Genomic DNA, 25,525 nt, shown 5'->3' on the forward strand with positions numbered 1-25,525 from the left:
CCCCCCCCCCCCCCCCCCCGCTCTCAGAAGAGGGAGGGAGACAATACAAAAAATTAAGATCAAAACAAAATGAATAAGACAAAAAGAAATATCACACTCAAAAATCATGGAGTCTGTTTCCTGTTGGCCCAGTGCTCCTGGGCATGGGGCCTTCCTGGGAGTGTGGATGATGTACCCAGTGACACTCCATTGAAGAATACTCACTGACCCTCTCCTAGCAGGAATCAATCAGAAAGCATTTCTTGGTTAGGGGTGTCACTCTGTGTCCATTTACTCTTAGCACTGGGCTCTGTCTGGTTGGAACTTGTGCAGGTCTCATGCCTGCTGTCAGGGTCTCTGTAAGTTCATCTGGGTATCAGCCTAAAGTACATTTGTAACACCCTGCTGCACTCTAAAATTGTAAGAGTAGTAAGACGAAGTCTCAGTTTGAACATGAAGGACACACACACATAACATCACCAACCAAGAGGGCTCATGAATGAAGCAGGTACCCCTTCATTTCAGTCATTTTGAAGAGCCATTGTTAGTTCTTCCCCTTGTACTTTGCATTTGATTAATTTTTCTTTATGGAATTTGGTGTATGACTTTAAGGTGTCATTTTTAGGGAACCCTCTCCAAAATCTCATTTCTACTTGCTGTCCTCCAGGTTTCTTGGTTGTTGGCACTTAGCTGTCACCTTCACACTCCACCCCGTCAGCCACTGTTGAGATGACTTCATTACTCCTACTTTTTTCTGCTCTTGGAAGCATAACAGCAGGATTCTGTATTTCCAAATGGAGCGGTGCTTCAGGAATCTGTTCAGTCAGTGTCTTCAGCAAGATTGACAGGAGAAAGAGAAGCTCTCGGCTTACTTGGTTCCTGCAGCAGTAACTTACCTGGGGAAGCCAGGGAATTTGTTAACAAGAAATTATTCAGGCCCATTTTGAAACCTCCTGGTGTTACCTGAAACTGGTATTTTCCTCTAACATCCATAGTGATTGCTTTTTCTGGACCTTTATTTTGTGGTGGTAGTCAGCATCTCACATTAATTTAATCATTTACCCAAAGTAGCTGGGCTATTTTAAAGGTGTGTGTCTGTTTGTGTGTGTCTGTGTGTGTGTGTATGTGTGTGTATGTGTGTGTGTGTTCTCAGCAACAGGACATTTGGGACAGCATAAAAGTGATAGTTGTTCAAACACAGGAACACACCACAGAATGCTAGAATCATCAGAATAACTTCAAAGAAAGAAACTTGTTTTTTCCAATACAGTATAACATGCTTTACTCCACAAATAGGAATTGTTGAACTAGTATTTAACTTACTGATGTAGTTGCACTGCTAATTTTACAATAGAAGTAACTGTTAGAAATTTAGAATTTAGAACAGCAAAATTGATAGGTGCTCTTAGGATACCCAACGTATATTGAAGGTCATATACAAGGTAAGAAAAATGTTCAGAGGAAAAAAACCATGCCTTGTTTTCCTGGCTGGTGCTGTGATTTTGATTTGATTTAAACCAAGTCCCCTAGGCTGTGTATTCACAAATTGAACATTACACTCCCACATGCTGCTTCTGCATGACCTCAAGCTGTGAGAAGAGAAAATTCAGAACCCATGTGTCAGTCAGATGTGAAGTCCCCCTGGCACCTGTGTAGGCTTTCCTACTTGTTGGAGCCACTTGCTATTCTGGGCATGGGTCCAGTATATGGAGTAGGGTCCAGATCTAGAGAGATTTTGACTGATTATTGGCAGAGGTCATGGGAGAGCCTGGTGTCAGACTCTGAATTTGCCCAGGTGTATTCAAGTTGATATTTAGGCCAGGTCCCTGGTAGAGTACAAGGGAGGTGGTTTTGAGTTCCTTCTCTGGCTCCAGAAGTTCAGAGTCTCACCTATAGGTTGCTGTCAATTCCAATTTAAACACTTACACAGATTTCAGGGTTTCCAATAGAGAAGTTAGGGACTCTGTTTCTGGCTTTGACTCATATTTTGCATTCCAGTTCCAACCCCAAACATAAATGATCTTATTTAAGACTAACTAGGTAGATAAGCACTTAATAAATAAATACTCATACCTGATGAACCTTTCTCATCCAGGCATGCTATCCAGGGAGAAAAAAAGAGAAAAGGAAGCCAGCCTAGAGTCTGTATTGTCTTTCAGAAACCATTATCTAAAAGTAGTGTGATAGGACCCTGCTTGCACTGAACTAATCTCACTTTAGTGTTAATGATTAAGCAAGTGATGTCTCACCCACACAGTGTGTTCATAAATGGCTAAAATTTAAAAAAAAAAAAAAAATGAGTCAAAGCCATCCTGTGTACTGCTGTGAGTTTATTCTTCGTCATTGACCAGGACTGCAATCCAACGCCACACCTTTCTGACAGAATGAAGCTAATTTCATGTATTTTTAAAGGCAGTACTTGATTTCTGAGTATGATAGTGGTCCCCTTGACAGTGTTGGTACTTTTCCTTCTTAATGACACAGTATACAAGTGGAAGAACCAATGTTAGCATCGTCCACATCCTGAGCCTCCCTATAGCTATTATATCTCCATTTGATTTAGTAAATCCTTGCTACAAATCATGTTAAAAATTATGTGGAGCTGACATGGCTGATGGAAAGGGGGACTCAGGTGCTCCTGCTTGCTCCTGAGACTAAAAGGCAGAGTGTCTCAGAATTAGAAAAAGCTTCATCCTGCCTGAGCAAGCCAGGAAGCATCTGGAGGGTCACTTACATTTGAACCAAATTTACCAGGCAAAGGCAAATGAGTGACAGTTTTAAAAAGGCTGAGAGAGCAGAACTCAAAGGGAAAGACTCAGGAAAGCAGCATGGCTACTCAGGCACAGTGAGTCAGCCCCTCAGGAAAGCAGCATGGCTACTCAGGCACAGGTGAGAGTGCAGCATGGCTACTCAGGCACAGGTGAGAGTGCAGCATGGCTACTCAGGCACAGGTGAGAGTCAGCATGGCTACTCAGGCACAGGTGAGAGTCAGCCTTGACAGGAATCCAGAGAAGGTGAAGTTTCCAGGAGTGTTTTTTTGTTTGTTTGTTTGTTTGTTTGTTTTTTGTTTTTAAGACAGAGTCCCATGTAGCTCCACAAACTCCCTATGCAGCTAAGGATGAATTTGAACTTCTGATCCTCCTGCCTCCTCCTCATCAAGTGCTGGGATTGAAGGGATGCTCCTCAGTGCATGTTGTGCTGGGGATGAAGTCCATGACTTGAATATACTCAGCAAGCACTCTGCCAAGGGACCTACTTCTCCAGCCCAGAGGGATTCTAATTCAAAACAAGATTACCTAGTCTTATCTTAAAAGTTTAGTTAGTTTCGGGGCAGGGAGTATTAGAGCAGTATTAGAGCATATAATTCAGATGGTAATAGAAAGAGAGAGCCGCCCGAGATGGTGTTACAAACACCAAAGAGGCAGCCACTGCACGATGATTGGATAGGTCTCCAGAAGAGTCTCTCCTTCGGTAGGGATGACAATGAAAAAGACAAAATGTGTTCAGGAGCTATTTGTCCTGCAGAATAACTGGAGCAGCACTCTTCACGGTAGAGCAAATGTGGCAAGTGTACAATGTGTGCCACCATGCCAACAGTCAGCATGTCCTCAGGATTCAAGTTGGTGTGCAGCAGCTTGCTGAGCACGTCAGTTTAAAGACTCAACTGAGACTATTTCCAGAAGATTCCCGGTTGGTGCCCTGGAGGCTTGCTTGCTAAGGAGCATGAACAGTGCTTGATGCATAGCTGACCTAAACACAAAAATGGAAAAGACACTCTAGCTTTCTGTTTGATTTTATGGAGATATTCATTTGACCCAAAAGTCCCACATATTATGCTGGTTTGATGAACAAATTGATTTTCTAATCCACTGATGAATTTGGTCTTGCACTTCTCAAATATGACTGTAATCTAACTCGGGGCTGTGTTGTTTTAGTATAGAAGGCATATGTACAGCAGCTTCCTCCACTAATCTCGGATTAGTTCTGATACCTGTAAGAGCCCTCTGTCCCCACTCCTGGTCCCCAAAAGGAGAAAGACACAATGGAACACTGACTAGGAGTCTAGGTTTTCTAGAACTTGTGGAATGACATATTAGCCAGTCATCCTAGCTCAGTGCTTCTGGCTGGAGACTGCTGCAGAGCCCACCATTAGCTACAAGTCACCGCTCAGCAAGCACTTCCAGCCCTAAGAGGCTTCGTCTCAGTTTTAGATTTTTTTTCTTGCCCTTTCTGCTAAAAGTCCCTCCTTCAGATTTATGAAAGAAAACATTTCTTTCTGTAAAAGGGTTTTGTACACCCGCATCTGGAAGTGTTTATTTCAGTGGCATGTAAGCTATCTGTGGATTTAGTTAGCACCAGACCCCCTTTTGTGTACTTCTGCCTTAAAAATTTTATAAATGATCTTATTGAATTTGTGCCAGTATGCACATGGCTTGGCTGATTGCTGCATATATCCTTTACCTGCCAGTCACCTTTGATTTATGTTCCTTCTGCTAAGCTTTTGCCTTCCAAAAATGGTGCCACTGAAGTGTCCTCTAAATCATCTCATTGGTTAAATTACTCCAAGATGAGTTGGTATGCTTGGGTTGCCTACAAACAGAAGAATTTCTATTTTCTGCCCATACCCACTCCTAGCAAAGCCACTTACAGTGGAGGATTGGACAGGCTATGTCATCGATCTCCTTATTCCAAATGAATACCATCTGAAACACTGTGCCAAGTTAAGACCAAAGCAAAAGAGAAGGGATCTTTGGCATCCACTGCTGCTAGAAGACCTTCTTTTGCAAATATGGCTATATCTTGAGCTGAATCTGATATGAAGGCATCTTTTCATTTCTCAGAGAAAAACAAGGCCCTTCACGTTAAAATATATATAAGTAAATAAAACAAGCAAGCAAGTTTTATCAGAAAGGCCAAGTTCTATCCGAGGGCTCCACACAGCTGCCCTGACCTGGATGTTCCCTGGAGTAAAGCCAATGGCTGGAGGTGGCTGAAGGTGGCTGTTTGTGGTAAGTTCAAAGTAGTTCCTGTTTCTAAAGAGCCAGTTCTTAAGGACAAAATGATGCAGCACTTTAATCCCTTTTTCTAAAAGTCTGTCCATTATTGAACATGCCACCTAAAGTGATGTCGTAGATTACCAACTGTACCATTGAGTCACTTCCAGTTCACTTACTAAAAAGTGGTTTTGCTGGTAAGGAAACCAACTTACATGCTAGAACTTGGCACCACCAATGCACTTCTTTGAATCTGTCTTATGTGCTCAAATATCTCACTTCAGAAACTTTGCATCTAACTGCTCTTTATCCCCATTCTATAAGATAGTAGAGGGAAATGTTACACTATTCATGATTATGCATAAAATGTAGTAGAAGCATTTTAAAATACTTTGCCTCCACAAACCCCAGCATCCTAGTTCACAAATGATTGCAGGCAAGGAATACAATGAGACTGGTTGGCAGTGGTCCCACCAAGCCTGGAGGTATTTATTCTGTAAGACTCCCTGGACTCATTTAAAGTCCTGGAAATTTATGTGGAGCCCCCGTGCTCTGCCCAGGTGAAGCTGTCAGTCAGGCCTGCAGCATGCTCTCTAGAAGGGCAACACTAGTAGGGCTTCTGTTGAAAATGAGCAGCAGAGATGCAAGCCCTGGCTTTCCACGGAGATCCCTCAAGTAGATCCAGTGTTCATGTGTGTGCATGTATTCCTGTGACTTTAGCCTCAATGAATTTATTCTAAAGAAGCCAAATTTTTATTAATGCCATTTTGTACAAGCTACTGCTTTAAATTCTACTGTCTTTAATGGACTTTCAGTATTATGAATAAACTTGCTTGAGTCACAATTTTATCATTTGTGAAAAGCAGGAATTTACAAATAACATTAGGAACTTTTAAAAAAGCATCCAGCACAGTCCCAATATATAATGTGCTAGAAAAAAGTATGAATGAGCATTTTCCTTAAAGGTTGTCAACATCCTTAGAAAATTCAAAAGTATAGATTATAGTAACAGCTTGCTAGTGATAACACTCCCAAGAAGTGTAGAGGGGAGGCCCTAACTTAAAAGCAGAAGATGAAGACCCAGACCCACTGGTTAGCCTTTCTGTGACTGATGAGAAATTTTCTGTTTCTATGTCTTTTTAGCACACATAGAATGATGATAACATGGTTAAGTCAGAAATGTACAGAGTCTCTTGAGATCCATGAATGCTAGCCTCCTTCCCTGCTCTGCATGTTTGCCTTTGTGTGGGCAAGCATGTCCATGCTGAGCAAAGTTTCACTTCCGGCCGTGGTGGCATTACTAACCACATGTGGGGAAGGAAGCTTAGAGGCAGAAGGGTATGGTAAAAAGATGAAAAGCTGCAGAAACTGTGGCTTCCAAAAAGTCACTGCCAGAGCTTTTCCAGGAACGAAAGCTTACAGGAGTTGGAAACTTTAAGTTGAAAGGAAAAAAACGAATGATGGAAATGCATTGTGAACTTGCTTTAATTATAGGTTTCCATTTTTATTAAATTAATTTATTTTTTATACTCCATATTCCATTCCCCGCTCCCCCTCCCTGATCTACCCTCCAACTGTTCCACATCCCATACCTCCTCTCCACCACCCCCATCTCCATGTGAATGCCCCCATCCCCAAGTCCAGGGTTAGGTGCATCTCACAGACCTAGAAGTCCTCTACTGTATGTGTGTTGGGGGCCTCATATCAGATGGTGTATGCTGTCTGTTTGGTGGTCCAGTGTTTGAGAGATCTCGGGGGTCCAGATTAATTGAGACTGCTGGTCTTCCTACAGGATCACCCTTCTCCTCAGCTTCGTCCAGCCTTTCCTAATTCAACAACAGGGATCAGCTGCTTCTGTCCATCAGTTGGGTGCAAATATCTACATCTGACTCTTTCAGCTGCTTCTTTGGGTCTTTCAGAGGGCAGTTTTTGTGAGCACTCCATAGTCTCAGTAATAATGTCAGACCTTGGGACCTCCCCTTAAGCTTGATCTCACTTTGAGCCTGTCACTGGACTTTCTTTTCCTCAGGCTCCTCTCCATTTCCTTCCCTGTAATTCTTCCAGACAGGAACAATTATGGGTCAGAATTCTGATTGTAGGATGGCAACCCCATGCCTCACTTGATGCCCTTTCTTGCTGCTGGAAGTGGCCTCTACAAGTCCCCTCTCCCTACTGTCAGGCATTTCATCTAAGATCCCTCCCTGAGAGTCTTTTACCTCCTAGGTCTCTGGTGCATTCTGGAGGGTCCCCCCAACCTCCTATTTCCTCAGATTGCATGTTCCCATTCTTTCTGCTGGCTCCTTACCTAGAAGCAGCTCCTACTGCCACTCTCAGTGAGCCTGGGGTTCCTCCTGGAGGAGTATCATTGTCCAATCTTAAACTGTACTCTGTTCTTGGGTAAATGTAATGTTTCAAACAACTAAAATTCAACAGAATTGTCCAATGATAATACTTAAGCTAGTGACTAAGATAACCTTTGGACACTAAGTTAGTCTGTTGAAGGAGGATCTTAAGTTACTCAAGATGAGAAATCTCTGCCATCCACTGCTTTCAGTGTTTGACATTTATGGACTTTCCTGTCATGAAACTGAAAGGTATTTTTCAGTTTCCTGGTAGAAAGAGAAATACTGTATTGTTGTATGAACAGACTCTCTGAGGCTGTCCTTCCTGATGGTAGTCCAGCATTTCTTGCATCTTTGGTTGAGAGAATTCTGCCACTGTCTTAACACAGCTTCTGAGTGTTGATACTTCCTTTAAAAGTCAAATTCTAGAGAAATTCTTCTTTGAAGAGTTGCAGGTCCATTGACCCCGGGAGTTCTTGGTAATGTTGGCTATACAGGAGCAATATAGATCCCATCCCTTCTATTTCTCAGATTATGGACAATTTTTCTCTAATCCAGTTCTAGTCTCCAACCAACTCCCTGAGATATTTTACATTTCCCAGTATGATTGAAACCTGTTCCTCACCTGTCCTGGTGAGATGGAAGAAGTACACTAATCATATGGAGCAGCCCAGTGTAACAAACAATACTTTGTTTCATTTTGCTTACTTTGAGCATCATATAAATATAGAAAATAGATGCACAGATTTATAGAACAGTGGTGGCAGTGGCAGAATCTGATTTTAATCTCCCTGGCCTATGTAAGCAAATGATCTGTGACCTCTAAAGCAGTTTACAGAGAACCACAGAGCTGCCAAAAGAATGAGTGAATGCTTCATCATTACTAGTATTGATCATCCATCTGTGTGTCATCTCAGGAGTGGCGGCGGTTTAAAAATGAAATTTTCATATCGAACACATTGAAGGAAATGGACCAAGCCTCTGCTTTCCCATCAGGCTGCAGTCTTAGCTGGAGCTAACTGACTGTGGGACTGACTTGGTACTCAGAACCTCATTCAATACTAAGGCAGAGCTCCTTGTATTCAGCACATAGTGAGGCAGGGCTGGGCTCTAAGACTTCAGGATGAATCTTCATTGAGGAGATTATCATTTTGCAGGTGGTATTATGAAGAATACAAGCAAAACATCTGATCTCCATGATTTTAACTTTAATACAAAACTAATCTTATTTCCACAAATGTTCTTGGGAGCATTTTTCTTCTTGGGAGTGAAAAAGATTTGGATTTAAATATTGTTCTTTGCAGTGTACTCAGTGAAGTAACGTTTCATTCACATGACCATTTTATAAGCCATAAGTTTTAAACTGAAACCTTGCAGTGAGAGCTGGAGTTCTGTTTAACTCTCAGTCATTACTACAGCCACAGTTTTAGGAAGGAAGCTATGCTGCGCTGTGGCAAGGACTGAAGCAGCAGCAGCCATTCTAGAAGCAGCCAATTGACAAACAAAAAATTTAAAGAACACCAATTAGCAAAACGATTTTAATATTAACACAGATCTGTTACAGATCGCATAGACAGCCCTAATTTTCTGATAAAAGTGCCTTTGTTAGTGGTATACCCCTGTATGGTCTCAGACACATTTTTATGATGCATTTTTATGCATAGCCATCAATTAGGAGAAAAGTCTAGACATCTTGTTTTCTAACTCTTCTTGGAAAATTACCCCACATGCTGCTACAAAATATCTCAGGTCTATATGCTGAGTTGTCTATATTCTGAGTGAGGCATTTTTCTCTTTGCCCCATTAAGAAATTCCCAACTTGTATTTTTTTGCCATGTGGCAAAACAAAACAAAACCAGAGAGCAGCAGGTTGAAGATGAGACACCATATGTTTCTTCACAGGGGGAAAATTCACCTTTTTATGCCAAAGAAAAGCAGCTATCTCCAGAGATGCTGCCACTTTACCTATTGTGGGGGTAGGGGGTGTGAGTTTCAAGATCTCAGTCCAGGGAAACACAGGGTAAATCTCTGTGTGCTCTGGCTGCTGCAAGAATGGTATTCACCCCCTAGGCAAGCAGAGAAGCCTCTCCCCACAGCCACCTTCTCAGAGTCTGCCCTTCCTGGGAGGCAGGCTGGGGGCTGGCCGGCTCATCCTGCTGGCCAGGGAGGTCAGCCAGATGAACCATGAAGTCATGGGGATGAGTAGTTATCCAGACACACGGACAACTGCTCCATGGTTCTACATACATGCAAGTTTCTAGGAGAGACAAATTCAGAGCCTCAGAGGACAGGTCAGAAGTTACTAGAGATGGGGCAGAAAAAAAAAATTACTTTAGCAATATAGATTGTTCGGTCAGGGGTAAAGGAAAAGTTATGGGAAATAGGAGTACTGGTTGTGATGATATTTTAAATGTAACTGTTGAAGTGCACCCTTAAAATAGCCTGGCAAAGGGGCACAGCACACTTGTGATCTCAGCACCAGGGAGGCTATGGCAGGAGGAGTAGGAGTTGAAGGCCAACCTGGGTTACACAGCAAGATCCTGCCTCAAAATAGAATATAATTAATTACAAATGGTTAAAATGACCATTTTCACGTGTGAAATATTATACCACATCCCATCCACTGAGAAAAGATTGCTATTTCCATATGTCCTGGAGGTCTCTAGATTCACCTGCCCCTAAGTGAAAGTGTCACTGAACACTGCTTAGGAGTGTGTGGCACCAAGCTGGGTTTTAGCTTCATAGTCCCATTCTGGTTTCCAGATACACTCACAATTGGCACATATCATTAAGAGTTCATACTGCTCTTAAATTAGTATATTTGTAGATCTACATGTAAAGAATAATATCAACATTCTTTGTGAGCAACTAGCTAGCCATTCAACATTAGAACTATGGATGCTTTTATTGAAAATAATGCGAGAGAGAATCCTAGAGGCTAGAGAGGTAATTCAGCCACTAAGAGCACTTGCTGCTCTTACAAAGGACCACTGTCTTATTCTCAGAAACTACATGATTCACAACTGTGTGTAACTCCAGTTCCAAGGAATCCAACACACTCTTCTGCCCTACACAGGTGGCAGACATATACATGGTACACATATATACATTTAGGCAAACATACACATAAAAATAAACCTTTATGAGTTAGAGAAAGGACCTATGGAGCTGAGGGGTTTGCAGCACCTTAGGACGAACAACAATATGAACTAACTAGTACCCTCAGAGCTCCCAGGGTCTCAACTACCAACCAAGGACTGCTCATGGTGGGTCTGATTGTTCTGGCAGCGTGTATAAAGTAGAGGATTGCAAATTTGATCTTCAGTAGGAGGAGAGGGCCTCAGCCCTGTGAAGGTTCTGTGCCCCAGTGTAGGGGAATGCCAGGGCCAATAAATGGGAGAGGGTGGGGTGGCAGGCAAGGGGAGGGGGAGGCAACAGGGTTTTTTTCTTGTTGTTTTTGTTTGTTTGTTTGTTTGTTTGTTTGTTTGTTGGAGGGGAAACTGGGAAAGGAGAAATTTACATGTAAATAAAGAAAATATCTAAAAAAAATAAACCTTTATGAAAATATAATACCCTCTTAAACTTTCAAAAATGAAAATTTTAAATCAGCATTATTTATATTTAAAAAAATCACAAAAGCAAAGACATCATAATGACATCAATACAGCTGAGAAGAGAAAAGCTAAATCATAGTATATTCTATACATTGCCTCAAAGCGATGTAGACTTCTGAACTTGTTACTCTGCGTTAAGGTCACAACTTTGCCAGTAATGATAACATTCTTTGGAATCATCTGAAAATTATTTATCTTGTTTTCTGGGTCTGCCCAAAGAAAGAGCAAATTTAACTTTGCAACCAGTCAAAGCCTAGTGTGAGACTGTTGACTAAAATCAGCTTAAGTGATTTAATTCTGAGGAGCTGGAAAATAGAGTAGAAGAGTTCCAACAGCAGTAGATTCTCAGATCAACAGTAAACCATGGTCTTTGGAGGCAATGAAATCAGTTTTGAATCATGCTGTCAATAGTTGGTGTAAATAACATTAACAAAAGCTAAGCAATAATGTTAGCAATAGCTGACAACACAAACAAGATGCTCCCCACCATTCTCTCTCTGCTTGGCAAGTTCACTTACAAAAGAAATAAACTCTTTCTTCACTTAGAAGAAAATGTCTTTCCTAAATAAAATTTTGAAAAATAACTTGAAAAAGGAAATTAAAGTATTTGCCTAACTGTGAAGGAGAAGGTTCACAATATTCTGCAGAGAATAGTTCCAGTCATTATAAATCAGAGTACACTGTTGCTAGAAAAGCAATGTTGGGGAATTATTTGGGGTGCAGGGAACTTTGTTGTTTCTTGATATTCTACTTAAATTCTATGAAATGAGTTAGAGGGTTTGAAAGGTTTCTGTTTTATCATCTAAGGTTAATTGGAAAATGAAAACAATACTTACTGATTTTGAAATACAAACTGTAAGCAGTAAACAATCCTGAAATGGAGGTCTGTGGTAGAATGCCTGCATAGTCTGCATGGTAATTAAATCCCTAGCAACACACATGTACATACACAGACACACAGGCATACACATACACATGCACAGACACATAGGCATATACATATACAAATAGGCACAGACACATACACACACACACACACACACACACAAATGAGTGTATGAAAGCTCTAGAAATCATGGTTGACACTAACCCCATACACAGCAGAGGAGCCTTGGGGGAGTTGTTTTGGGGGTGATGGATAGATGGAGAGGATCACTCATTGGCCTGGAGCTTTTCAAGTAGACTAGTCTGGCTGGCCAGCAAGCCCCAGGGATCTGTCTCTACCTCTCCAGTATAGAGATTACAAGCACACACCACCATACCTACCTTTTTATGTGGTTTTTGAGTATCAAAATCAGATTACCATGTTTGCAAAGCAAGTATTTTATCAAGTGAGCCTTCTTTCCATCCCAGTCTAGTTTTAAGTATAAGTCTGTGAGTCTCTGCTTATCGGCAATGTGAAAAACCTAGCATCTCTGACCTTAGCCCTCAAGTAAGTAAAAAAGTAAGAGAAAATGAATGAGCCATCACCATAACTTATAAAATTATATGTAGGTAAATTGTTCATATAAGCTTGCAGCCATTCCAAGGAGCTTGAGATGACATTGTACCATATGCAAACCAGACCAAGAAAAAACCAAAATTCAGTTTCAATGATGGTTCCTACAAAGTATACATCATTTTTTCGTCATCTTAAAATTGAAAGAAAAAGTAAGTTAAACCATTGAGTGGTTTGTATCCATGTGTATGCACAAAAGTGTATGCCCTTCCATAGTGGTTGGACCCATCAATAGTGTATCAGGATTCCTTGTCCCCAACATCTTCCCCATCATTTGTTGTTGGCTATTTTCTACATGGTAGCCCTTCTAACTGGGTAAGAGGATATCGCCATGTAGTCTCAGTTTGCATTTCCTAATGGCTAAGGCTATTGAATATTCTTCATATATCTATTGGCCATTTGTATGTCCTTTGGGAGCTGTCAAATTTGCTTGACCATTTACTGTTAGTTCTTTGTACAGTTTCGATATTAATATCCTGTCAGATCAGTACCTGACACAAGTGGGCTCCCTGTCGGCTTCCTCTTGACTCCAATTAGGCCCTTTAGTTGTGATGCTTTTTAATCTGTGATCTCATTTGCCACCCTACTCCCTCTCCTGAGCTACAGAGAGCTCAGAAACCCTTGCCTGTGTGTGTATCTTTCAGTATGTTTTCCTCTTTCCTCTAGTATTTCCAAAGTTGCAGGTCTTGCACTAAGGTGTTTCATCCAGTTTGAGTTTTTGTTTTTTGTTTGTTTTGTGCAAAGTGGGAGGGTTGGTATCTAGTCCTTCTATCCATTTTTTTTTTATCAGTCTTAGCATTCAGTTTTTCTGCCCCATTTGCTAAAAGAAATGGTCTTTTCTTTTTCTTTACAATGTGTTTGATACCTTTGTCAAGAATCAAGTAGCCACTGTTGGGTAGGTTTCTCAGTCCACTGTTCTTTTTCTTAGGGGTGAATGTGTATTGTGCCAGCTCCATACTGCTTGTGTCAGTGCGGCTCTGAAGTAGGACTTTCATGAACCTCTAGCACTGCCGTTTGCTCAAGGGTGTTTGGCTGTTTGCAGCCTTCTGTGCATGTAGGATTGGTTTGGGGTTGGATTGTTTTGTTTTTCTGTTATATAAAGAATATCATGGAGATTTTAATGGGCTTACAACAAATCATATATTACTTTTCCTCATGGCTAGAAATAAGATAAATGTTTAGGAATGAAGGAGAGGATTATCATTTAATATTCTCATTACTATGCTTCAGAATTTTTAAACAGATAAGAGAGATGACTTAGCAGTTAGGAACACTTCCAGCAATTCCAGAGGACCCAGGTATAGATGCTGCTCATTACTACACATAATTCTCAGAAGAGCCACACCCTCTTCCAGCCTCCACAGGGACCCAGAGGTGTCCTGTTGCTGAGAATACAGACACACACACACACACACACACACACACACACACACACACACACACACCAATTCAGTCTCTCTTTTTATTATTTTAAAGAAAGTATCAGATCACAGTAAAGCTGAGCCAAAGGATAGTTCTGTCTACCAAGAATCTTGATGTTTTTCTGAAATCTTCACCTCAGCCGTTCAGAAGCCTTGCACATGTGATGTATCAAGAGCTATGTAAGTTGACCCTTCCACAGTCTTGTGCAGACCTAGACTCGGAGCTGGCCTGCAGGGAAGACGCTGTGAGGTGTAAAGGGAAGGTCCCTGTTTCATGGAATGGGTCTAATTTAGGAAGCAGGACTTCGCAGTTGGCAGTCTTCTTAAATACTTTCCTCATATACCGGTGTGAAATAGCAAGCTTTTGGCAAGCAGACAAGCTCCGTGAATTCATATGGATGGTTTCTTTTCTGCGTGTAACTGAGATTCAGTGCCCAGTACGTAGCGCTTTCTGGGGGGAAAAAATGATCTTTCTAAAAATCTTGCTGTATTTTTGTACTGGTTGAAAATAAGCCCTTTGCACATATGGAAAATTATTAAGACTCCCTTCTTCAAAAAGTCCCTGAAATGGATTTTGGCAAAGACATTTGTTTTCTTGCTCTGTCAGATCTGACTTGTTTTAGATCACCACCCTCCGCCTAGTTTCTTCATAGCCACATCTAACTTTCTTTCAAAAGTGGACAACCTTTCTTTTTAATAACTTTGTTGAGAAAATATAAATAAATATATATTACTTTTTTAAACAAATCACGGGTTTTGAAAGCCAGTGACATCAGCATTTTACAAACAACAGTCACTGTATTGTGTATGTGATCATCTTGAAAGACGTCACCTCCCAAAATAATAATACGAGTACAGCAAAAGGTCAGCAACTCAGAGTACAGTGCTGTGACTGTTAGCTTTTGTCATCTCTGATCATTAGCAGTGGTAGTCTAGTCTGTAAAACCTGATAACTGGCTAATTGTAGGAGAATCACAGTGAGCAAGCTCTTGTAGTTGGCTGGTAGAAGCCTTGTGTATAGTACTGTATTATATTGATTTCATCTGTAGTAAGACACCCCAGAACTTAGTCTGTTAACACAGAATGATTGTTTATTTTCTCATGATTTCTGTGAGAACATGGGACCATCTTGGCTGGGCAGTTCCGGCATGAAGTTCACCATAATATGTAGCCATGTGTTCCTTAAAGTGGACAATTCCCCCTAATGTGGCTCAGTTATGTGGCTAACAAGTTAGTCCTAGGCCTGGTCTAGTGGCCTCAGTTCTGCACAGGAACTGATGAAGTGTTACCATTGGGTGGAAGCTAGCTTATCCCAAAAGAAGCAATCCAGGAAAGTCAAATGGGAGGAAGAGTGAATACCCAAGGCAAGAGTGACGGAAAACTGCTCCATAGCGACAGAGCTGGGAGCACACAAAAAAGCCAGTCAAAGGCATCCAGCAAGGGAAGGGCTTGAAGATGAGCTATGCCAGGCTCACCACACAGTGTCAAGGGATGACTTTTTACTGCTGGATGCTGAGGTTGGAACCAGGGTTCCTGGGCATGGAGATTATGCAAAGGGAACCACAAGGTTGACATTTATTGTCATGATAGTATTCCACGATTTTGCTTAAATGATGTCCCATTCATATCTTAACAGAAAACACTGCCTGCAGCTTCATCCTTTCTCCATGGCTACAGATAATGAGTGCCAGGCTTTATCGTTACACTAACTGGTCATTTTACAAGAAATTTCTGTTTAACAAGGAACCAAAGTCATAGAGTCCTGAACATATTTTATTTTTTGTTCACACCCAATGTTAAGTGAACATTTTTCTAACATTGCATTTCTATAGGATGACTAATGTACTGTAGGGCAATTCAGACTTCTTTTAATCCACTTTGACAAACCTGAGACTCTGCTGAAAGAGTTGAGGTTAAACCCAGCTCTTCCCAAAGCTACTGAGTATATGAGCTCGCCATAGAGAGGAGGCCTGCAATTCTCTGTCTAGCCAGGCTCGCTCTCTAATCTGCTTGACCTTCAGCTACTTCTTTAGTAAGAGCTTGGGGTGAATCATCACAGCCAGGCTTTGCAGTCCTGACTCCAGGAAGTCTGCCTTCTCTGAGCCTAGGCTTAGCCAGTCTGATTTTCAGACTAATGGCATTTTAAATCATGTACTCAATGATGAAATTAGCACTATGTGAAATAGGTGTAAAAGGTGTTCTGGCTCTGTGACCTAAAGAGATGTGTACAGTACATGAGATGGTCCCACGATGTCCTCGTGTCCTCATTTGGAACCCACACAGCTGGCTGGAGCCATCTTTCTAGCTTCTCTACCTACTATCTCTGAGATACTCTCTGTGTTCTAATCTGTTGTTAAAATGTAGGAATTGCAATCGTCTTTTCCCAGCTTTTTATCTAAGAGGAATTTCACACATTCATGCATGTACACTCACACTCAATGATCCGTGAAATTGCGTAGAGAAAAGCAAAATAGGACAAAGTAGCTATTTCAGTTTATCTTGAAATAAGTAGAAGGCCTAGTTTGATGTCTGTGCTTCACAGAGTCTTCGATGTCTGTGGAGAACTACTGTGTGTTATTAGAGCTTGGGCTGTATGATCTGAAAGGTCGTTTCTGCTATAATTTAGATCTGGAATGGCCTCCAAAGGTTCGTGCATTGAAGCCTCAGTCTCAGTGGCACTGTTGTGGGGTAGTAGACACTCTAGTCTCATGTCACAGGAAGCCTGTGCTCCAAGAGGACTGTGGCTTCTTCTCTTTTTGTGTCCCAGTGTGAAGATGGCCTCAGACTTGTTGGGCCATGTGTGCTCCACTCTGATGTCTTATCCTGCCACAGCCAAAGGAGCAGGATGGCAGCAATACCTTGCATCACTAATGGTCTTACTGATTCTCTGCTTAACCCTCTTGCATGCTATTACCCTCGGGCAAGCTACGGTCTCTCTGACCTTCAGTTTCCTTGTGTATAAAGTATGGGTAAATATAGTGCCTTTCTGTGGTGCTGTCTGGATTGAATGAGTTGGATTTTGCGAAGCTCTTTGCAATATAATAAGGTGGTGTTATTACAGTATGTATAGTATAGTATGTAAGTTAGGCAGTGGAGAGGAGGAAGGTGAAGCTTTTTGCAGAAGAAACTGACAGTCACAAAAGCTATTTTTCTCAGGACAGAGCTGGGACTTGAGTTCTCAGCTAAGGAGTCACTAAAGTACATTATTTGCATGGTGTCTTTTGAAAATGTGTTAGCTGCCTTTAAAATAATGACTATTAAAGTTTCTAAGCAGCAAGACTTTCAATCACAGGATCAATCACAGGATGCTAGTGTTTCTATAAGGTGTATTCTAAAAAAGGGGGAGGAGTACAAAGTTGGGACATGGCCTGTTCCTGAGCCCCTGAGCACCCATGGGACTGGGACATAATTAGCTTTCTTCAGAACTAATTAAGTCCCACCAGGGCAGCAATACATAGAAGAAAGGAGCAAAACTGTTCCTGCTTTACCCAGGAGACTGGTCATAGCCAGCTCATCCATTCTGCGTTGCCTTGCTAGCAGTCCATGTTCCCACTTACTTAGATAAAGGGAATGAATTGCAGTTTTGATTAGATGAGAGCTGTGAGAGTCATAAAACAAGGTTTGGTTTTGGAATAGATCCTTGTCCCCTGGTCATGGTTCTGCCTTGAGTGAATGAGTAAGGAATGAGCTCGTTTTCCCAAATGTGCTGCTGCCTCTGCTCATCCTCAGTTATCTTTGAACTTCACCACATTCTTGGAAAAGACTAGGGACAAGCAGCTTCATTACTTCTTGGTCATGTCCTACAGCAACAGACTCTACTGTAACTGAACAAAATGTAAAACAGAAAAATTACAGGATGGAGTGCTTTGCTGAGCTTCCATCCACTGATAGAGTTCTGTGAATCTAACTGAGGGAGAACATTTGAGAAATATTACAGACAAGTGTTTGCTTGCTGGTCATAGGTCGCTAGCATTCTGGCTATCGTTGGCACACTTCCACAGGGCCAACATCATTAACAGTGTTTATCTTCATGTCTGTTAGCTTTACCTAATGGAAAAGCGAAATAAAAATTTCTATGAGAACTGTTTAAAACAAAATATTGTTCAATTTTTATATTTCATATTATTTTTAAATGTTATGAAAATGTATTATTTTATTGCCCTGTAAAGGCACATATGCTTATTAATCTGCTTTTCTTTGTCTATTTATAAGGATGTTTTATCAAAATTGATATTTTAAATATTATAAACATGTAATGATTTGCTAAATTAGACTATAAATGATTAATTTGGAAAGCAAATGCATTTTAATTATTTTCCTAGAGTGCCTCTGTATTTTATAAATAGGCAACCATTAGGAGTCAAATCACCTGCATGAGCAGAGCCCCCTGCTGTAAGGGAGCAGTTAAGCCAACTTCTGCCTAAACATGTGTCTGCACTGCTCCTTTAGTATCTTACCTGCATTCTGTACCCTCTCAAAAGATTCCTCTAATTTTCTCCTATGTGGATAAATTGATTTGTGCTTTTAAAATATGAGAAAAATAATATATCCAGAAAAATGGAGTTGAACCTCTGAAAGAGCTTTTAGTAAGGGAAACAAAATTAAAAAGTTGGCTGCTAACACCTGATCAGGGTTTGACTTGCTAAAGTTGTGCAGTGTACTAAAAAGTACAGAAGTCAAGAGGTCTGGACTCTGGTCCTTGTCTCTGCCACAGGTCTTTCTAAAGGACCTTGGACCAGTCAGGTGATGTCTGTGGGTGTCTGCTGCTCAAATGTAAAAGGAAGCTTGACAGCTTGGTTGCTGAGCCCTTGTGGCGCGAGCAGTCGGCTCCTCATTCAGAGCTGATTTCAGTATTGTCCCAGCCTAGCTACATAGCCCTAGATGTGTAAATTGCACACTGTGTTAATTGTGCGCTCACCCTAAGAAATACTATGGCCATGCATGGGATGACATCACTTTCAGTTCTCACAATCTACAGGCTGAGAAGTCCAAGGTGGAGGTGCTAAGTCAGTGAACTGCAGTTGACCCAACCATTTCTTCTCACTGTGTCTGCAGTAACCTGTCCACTCCGTGTGTTGATGGAGGGCTTCCTCTTTTTATGGCACCATGCATGTCAGGTTATGACCCTTAAGCACCATCTCCAAATATGGTTACATTAGGGGTTACCTTAGTTACCTTAGGTGCTTTCCTCCAGAACTGTCTCTTCCTCCCAGCATCCTCCTTTTGGGGGTTTAGACAGAGGTAGTAACTAAATTTCATGAACTGTAAAACCAAAGCAATAAATACAATATCAACAAGCTGAATTTTTAAATAAGAACTAGAAATAGCATTCTTATCATACTTCCTCAACAATTTATTAAATATATTTTATCACATGTAAAAAGAGATAATGGGTGATTGAGAGATGGCTTAGTGGTTAAGAGCATATACTGGTCTTATAGAGGACCTGAGTTCAGTTCCCAGCACCGACAGTGGGCAGTTTACAACTGCCTGGAACTCTAGCTTCAGGTATGTGACACCCTGACACCATCTTCTGAATCTTGCAGGCAGCTGCCCCTTACACATGCACATTCCCATTAACAGGCACTTAAAAATGTGATCGATGTTTACAGTGAACACTCGCACCTGTTCACAGCCTATGGTTTACCTTGCTTGTTTTGCTGTAAGTTTGGCCTTCCTTTGTTAACCATCCCTTTTTTTTTTCTTTTCCTGTGTAAACTCTTGATGACAGAGAGGATAACACAAAGCTTACCACGGAGGCCTCCTCCAGTTGCACAGTTCCATAGCATTTTGTTCAGTTACCATGTACAGCCATCACCAGGCTACTTCCAGAATTCAGTGTCCTGAACTCTATGCTCTTTAAATAATGCCCCCCACTTCTTTCCCAGCCCCTGGTAACCTCTCTTCTCCTTTCTCCATGAATTTGCCTGTTCTCAGTATCTCCCCAAGTGGGACTTCATGATGTATGGCATTCTCATCTGACCCTTTTCAGCCAGCACAGAGTTGTCAACATTCATTTGTATTGTAGTGTGTTGAGATTTTATTCTCTTATAAAACTGAATAATATCCCATTGTGCCTACGTGCTACTACATTTTATTTATATTTTCATCCGTTGTATGATGTATGGATCACTTCTACCACTTGGCTATTATAAATACTGCTATTACAAATACTTTCTTTAATTTCTTAACACTGTGTGTGTATGTGTACGCGCGCGTGTGTGTGTGTGTGTGTGTGTGTGTGTGTGTGTGTGTGTGCACGCATGCGTGCATGCACACGCATGTACATGGGGAGGTCAAATGACTTGAAAAGGTAAATTCTCTCCTTCCACCGTGCAGCTTTTAGGAATCAAACTAAAGTCATCAGCTTTGGCAGCAAGGCCTTTACCTGCTCAACCATCTTGCCAGCCCAAAATTTATTTATATGTTCATGTATATGTATATGTCTGTGTGAGTACATACACACAGAGAGACTAGAAGACAGTAGTGGATACCTTGGAGCCGGAATTACAGGCATTTGTAAAGTATATTACATGGGTACCAGGATCCAAATCTCAGTCCTCACAATTTTCAGCCAGTGTTCTTAACCACTAAGTAACTCATCTCTCCATCCCTACACTAGGAATATTAATGCCTAAGTCTCAGTATAGGTTTCTACTTTCAATTCCTTAGAGGCTTTGTGCCTTAAAGTAGAATTGCTGGCCACATGTTGTTCTGTGTTAAGCATTTTCAGTGACAGCTGTGCATCCAGAGTTCTATGGCCTCATCAAGTAGATGGTTTAAAACAGCAAGGAATTCATATGTGTAAGAGGATCTTTACAGTGATCCTCTGTATACCAAACTCTGTTATTAGAGTCTGCAGTCTTCAAAAGAAGCCCAAATAAAATGTGTCCAAGAAAACCATGTCTTATAGTTAATGGTAGAAGATGGGAATACATACTAACAAACAGTACCTTATCTCTTAACAGCTCAGGTTCTACTAAGTCAGGGAATGCATGGATCTTCACACTTGAGCATTACACATGGATGAGTTTAACTTACAAATGCTTTCACACTAAAAAGAAAGCTCATCATAGTGCTTGGTGCTCTTGATGTTTAGCTTACATTATACATGCAGCATTGAGGACATTCGGAAAAATGTAAACACACATGCATACATACACATACACATTTCGTAAATGAAAGTATTCAATTTTTACCTAATAATGTTCATTGCCATACTATTATAATAGTCAAAATCTGAAAACAGTCTCCATTCCCATAAATAGGAAGCATGGTATAGCCATGCCCTGGGAGATTATGTAGTTATTAATATTTTCAAAAATGTATACTTCTTAGTGATCAGCATGTTACAGTGAATAAATGACTTTACACACAGCAAAATCTGATCTAAATACTATCCATAAGCATAAACCAGAAAGAACTGCTAACGTGTTTAGTTTTTTTTCTAGTTTTATTAAGGAATAAGCTATCCCATTACATGCATTTCAGAGTTGCAGACATCAGTATTTATATTTGTACTTTACTACTATAATTTGGTAACTGAATTTTCTTTTCTCCAAAGTGAAATTGCCTTATCTCTTTTGTCATCTATGGATAGATGGACAAACACACAGTTTTTTGAGCATAATAGGAATATTTGCCCACAGGCCATTCCTACTAATCCCAAAATAATTGAAACTCTTGCTTCAGCCTTTGTTCCTGCTGGTTGAAAGAGCTGTGTAGTAGGTACAGGAGACAACTGTTCTATCAACAGAAGCTCAGATATATCTCAAAAGCACATTGCTAACCAGATAAAATAATTCCCTAAGAACACAGTGAGCAGTAAGAGGGTGACAGGCTGTGGGCATCGGGGCACCCCACAAAGTTTCCTGCTGTTTGCTCTCAGGCTGTGGGCGCTAGGGTGCCACACAGAACCTGCTGCTGCACTTGGCTGTCCCCCTTTGTTGTATAAATTTAAAGATGAGATAGAAAAGAAACATTTCCCACCTGTTTTCCCTGTAATAGAGAAAACTTTAGGTCATGCCATATGGTTGACACCTTGTTAAAGACTGGTAGATAAGAGTGCATGTAAGGATTTCCTGACCAGTGGTTATGAGGGAGTTATTTCTTCCATGGACTGCAGCAGTGTGCTCGCAAGTTGGAAAGAGGTTTTTTTCCTATTTATGGGTATGATAACTGTTTTAGAATTCTCTGCATTTAGACATTGGATGGATGGATGGATGGATGGATGGATGGATGGATGGATGGATGGATAGATGGACAAACACACAGTTTTTTGAGCATAATAGGAATATTTGCCCACAGGCCACTCCTACTAATCCCAAAATAATTTGCCAGTTTCTCAAAGCAAGTGCAATAGAAAGTGTGGCTGGGTCCGCTAGCTCCTTATTACTGCTACTGATTTCTAGCTCAGATGCTGTTTACTCCTTGGAACCCTACATTCAGCAGAGTCACCACATTGAGCCATGTCCATGGAGATCTTCCTAGAGTCCCCAGATGTGAACTCCTAGGTACTGGAAGGGGTTACCTCTGAAGAAAATGACTGGCAAAGATAGCTTTTTCTGTAGCACCACTCCCCTCACCGGGTGATAGGGGCCACTATTGAAGATAATGGCCACAGCAGCCTCTGGCACTGTTGAGAGTTGTTTCCTCAGGTCCTCCAAGTGAGATCTGGTGCTCAGAGAGATTCTCTGCCATTAAAGGACTATTCACACTGGACCAATGAGCAGAAGGATTCAGCAGCACTCCCCACTGCTGTGAGGCACAACAGAATGAGCCAAGTGAGCACTGGTAACTTTTACTTCTTTTATTCAGAGCAATACAAGTGACAAGGGGAACATACAAAGCTTGAGGAAATGACCAGTTCAAACAGTACAGGGTCCAAAGATTGCAACAGAGGGTCTGGTTTCGGCTCCAGCCGAGAACTGGCAGCCTCCTCTTGGAGCTGAGAATGCTAGGATGTGCTGTGCTGAGACCAACAACAGACACTCCAAAAAGGGGAGCCGGGCAGGAGTCAGCAGTGACAGGACTACCTGTGGACACAGTGGCCGCGGGAACCCCAGGGTCAGAACACTGGCCAGGTGGCAGCACACATAGATGGTTCTCCTGCTGAGCACTCAGACCCAGGGCACAGCCAAGCAAAGAGGACATATGTTCACCTTGTCACCCAGCAAGCCACTGTGTGACACAGCCTCATCCAGGCTGGCCAATAGTGACATCATCCTTAAAACACTAAATGGAAGGCTCCATCCTTAAGAGATTTTTTTAAGCTATAATTATTGGAGCAAGAAAAAGTTTTTTGAACTTGGTTTTTAAATCTTACTTTACATTTTCCTGGGGTTTAGTTCTGTTTGCTTCCAGCATGGCCTAAATACCTACTTCAAAGCAAACATTCTAACAAGAACTTGTTAAAAGGAAGAGAAACCAGCCCCTGTGGCTTCTTGTACACCAGCTATGGAGGCCTCACAGAACCACGTTTGTGAGCTGAGTGTAAATGAATCCGAAACCTACAAATTAGATTTCCCTTGAAATACACATGGGCTTAAAACCTTAACGGGAAAAGAACTTGGCAAATCAAGTCTGACCATATTCAGCAAAACCTCACTAATTTGCACTAATGACCAAGAGACCCATTGAGAATTAGCTGAATTTTTGTGAGTGTGTTAGCATGGGAAAAAATACCAAAACAGGAGTATGGAAGTGGGGTAACGAGGGTAGAGAGGAAGGGGGAGGAGGAAAATCAAAGTTCTAGCATGAAACAAGCATACTTTATGGTACAATGAAGAATGTATTTGAACGGTTACTGGAATGAAACCCAATAGCTTAATGAGCGCCTTGCTGCGGTGCGCCTGCCGCTGGGGAGGCGGCCATGCCATAGGCCCTCCTGAGCCAGCAGCTAATGTGCACTTGGGCAAAGAGGCCTTTGCCTGATTGAAAGCTGGGGGTTGTGGTTTGCACAGGGGTGTAAACCAATGAGATTCTACCGTGTGTCATGCACATTTGTTATGGATGCTGTGATTACAAATCAGAATCAGGAGTGAGCTTGCTTATTACAGCATTAGAAAAAACAAAACTGCACTACAGGTATCAAAGGACATTGGAATTCTCACTAGCTTCATCTTCTGTAGATACAGTGAGTTCTACTTACTATAGTGAATAGAAGGTATTCACTTTAACATTTCCTGAATTGAAGGCTAGATATTTGGTACCTTCTATTGTGATGAGAATTTCATTAAAAATAAAAGCAGTGTCTTTATAAGCAAATGTTTGAAAAGTTGTTGATTCATTTCATTATTCAGGGCCCAGTTTTCATAATGATAATGACTCTTTTCTGTGGCTGCTTTTGAGAAATAAAATGCTATTTTAATTGTAATTATGTGTATCTGGGTTTTGAGTGGGATATGTACATGTAGTATAGTGCCCACACAGACCAGAAGAGGGCATTGATCCCCAGGAGCTGGAGTTACAGGTGGTTTGTGTGCCATTTAGAATGAGTGCTTGGAACAGAACTCAGGTCTTCTGCAAGAGCAGTGTGTGCTCTTAACCACTGAGCCATCTCTTCAGCCCCTAAGATGCCATTTAAATGGATGTGATTTCAGGAGGTGCCTCCCACGCCCGAACATGTGCCTTAGCTTTGAGACAAGGACTTCATGTACTATGGGACTCTGACATACAGTGCATATCTGAAGAAAATGCCCCATCCCTCTGACTGAGAAGAAGCTCCTGGTAATGATTTGTGTTTATGCTGATTTGAATTGCTCCTTCAGACCTGCCTTTACAAAAGCTACCTTTTTACCAGCTGAGGAATCAGTTAGAACTACTTCTCAGCCACTGGAAACTGGAGAATAATAAACGTGTCCCAAAGGTTTCTCAGGATATAATTTGATGCAAATCGTTTTAGGTCTTGTACTGACCCCGAACCAGAAAAAGAATCATGACACCAACTGGCTCAGAAAAGGCCAAATGCCATTAAACACATAGTAAAGCTCTCTGCTCTCACCAGTTTTCAACTTTCCTCTTCTTTCCAGAATTAAACAGTGACCACGGTTCATGCAGACCTTCTGGGGCATCTCTTCTTCAAGCCAAAAACTAACTCACTCTCTCTCTCTCTCTCTCTCTCTCTCTCTCTCCCCCTCCCTCTCCCTCCCTCCCTCTCTCTCTCTCCCACATAGCAGCCAGACAAAAGTTGCTCATTCATACTAAAACTGTGGAAAACCCTTTTGCAGCAGAACCCCTTAGAGGTCAGAGAATATTCTGCATGATCTGTATGATAGAGCATAGGTGATCTTGCCCTGTACAGCTTCTCTTAACTTTATTACCATTCCTCTGCCTCCTGTTCGTTCTGCTGCAGGCATACTGGCCTTCAGCCCATGCCTCAGAACTCCCGCTGAAGCTTTCCCTGGGATCTTCCTCACCGCTCTCTCTTGGTTGCATCATTTCCACCATTGCCTGGTGGAAATTTATTTTCATACAAAAATTTCTCACTTGGATTGTTATACAGGTGCAAATGGTGAGATAAAGAAAAAAACAATAGCCAGGCAGTGGTGGCGCATACCTTTAATCATCCCAACACTTGGGAGGCAGAAGCAGGCAGATTTGTGAGTTAGAGGCCATCCTGGTCTACAGAGTGAATTCCAGGATAGCCAGGGCTACATAAAGAAACCCTATATCAAAA

At 41.5% G+C, this 25,525-nt stretch overlaps 1 protein-coding gene across 4 annotated transcripts in view; it reads left to right on the forward strand.

Moving 5' to 3' along the window:
• Positions 1-25,525, forward strand: part of Supt3h (SPT3 homolog, SAGA and STAGA complex component) — a 353,506-nt gene that overhangs the window by 288,678 nt on the left and 39,303 nt on the right. For 3 of the 4 annotated variants that reach the window (XM_031348370.1, XM_031348369.1, XM_031348371.1), the window contains one exon: positions 647-1,431. The exons of the other annotated variant lie outside the window; for it this stretch is intronic. In XM_031348370.1, coding sequence (XP_031204230.1) covers positions 647-712 — 66 coding nt within the window. In that variant the 3' untranslated portion in view covers positions 713-1,431. Of the gene's footprint in view, positions 1-646; positions 1,432-25,525 lie in introns of those variants that run through there. 4 annotated transcript variants of the gene reach the window in all.

The sequence above is a fragment of the Mastomys coucha genome, unplaced genomic scaffold (assembly GCF_008632895.1).
Source record: "Mastomys coucha isolate ucsf_1 unplaced genomic scaffold, UCSF_Mcou_1 pScaffold3, whole genome shotgun sequence".
NCBI classification, from domain to species: domain Eukaryota; kingdom Metazoa; phylum Chordata; class Mammalia; order Rodentia; family Muridae; genus Mastomys; species Mastomys coucha.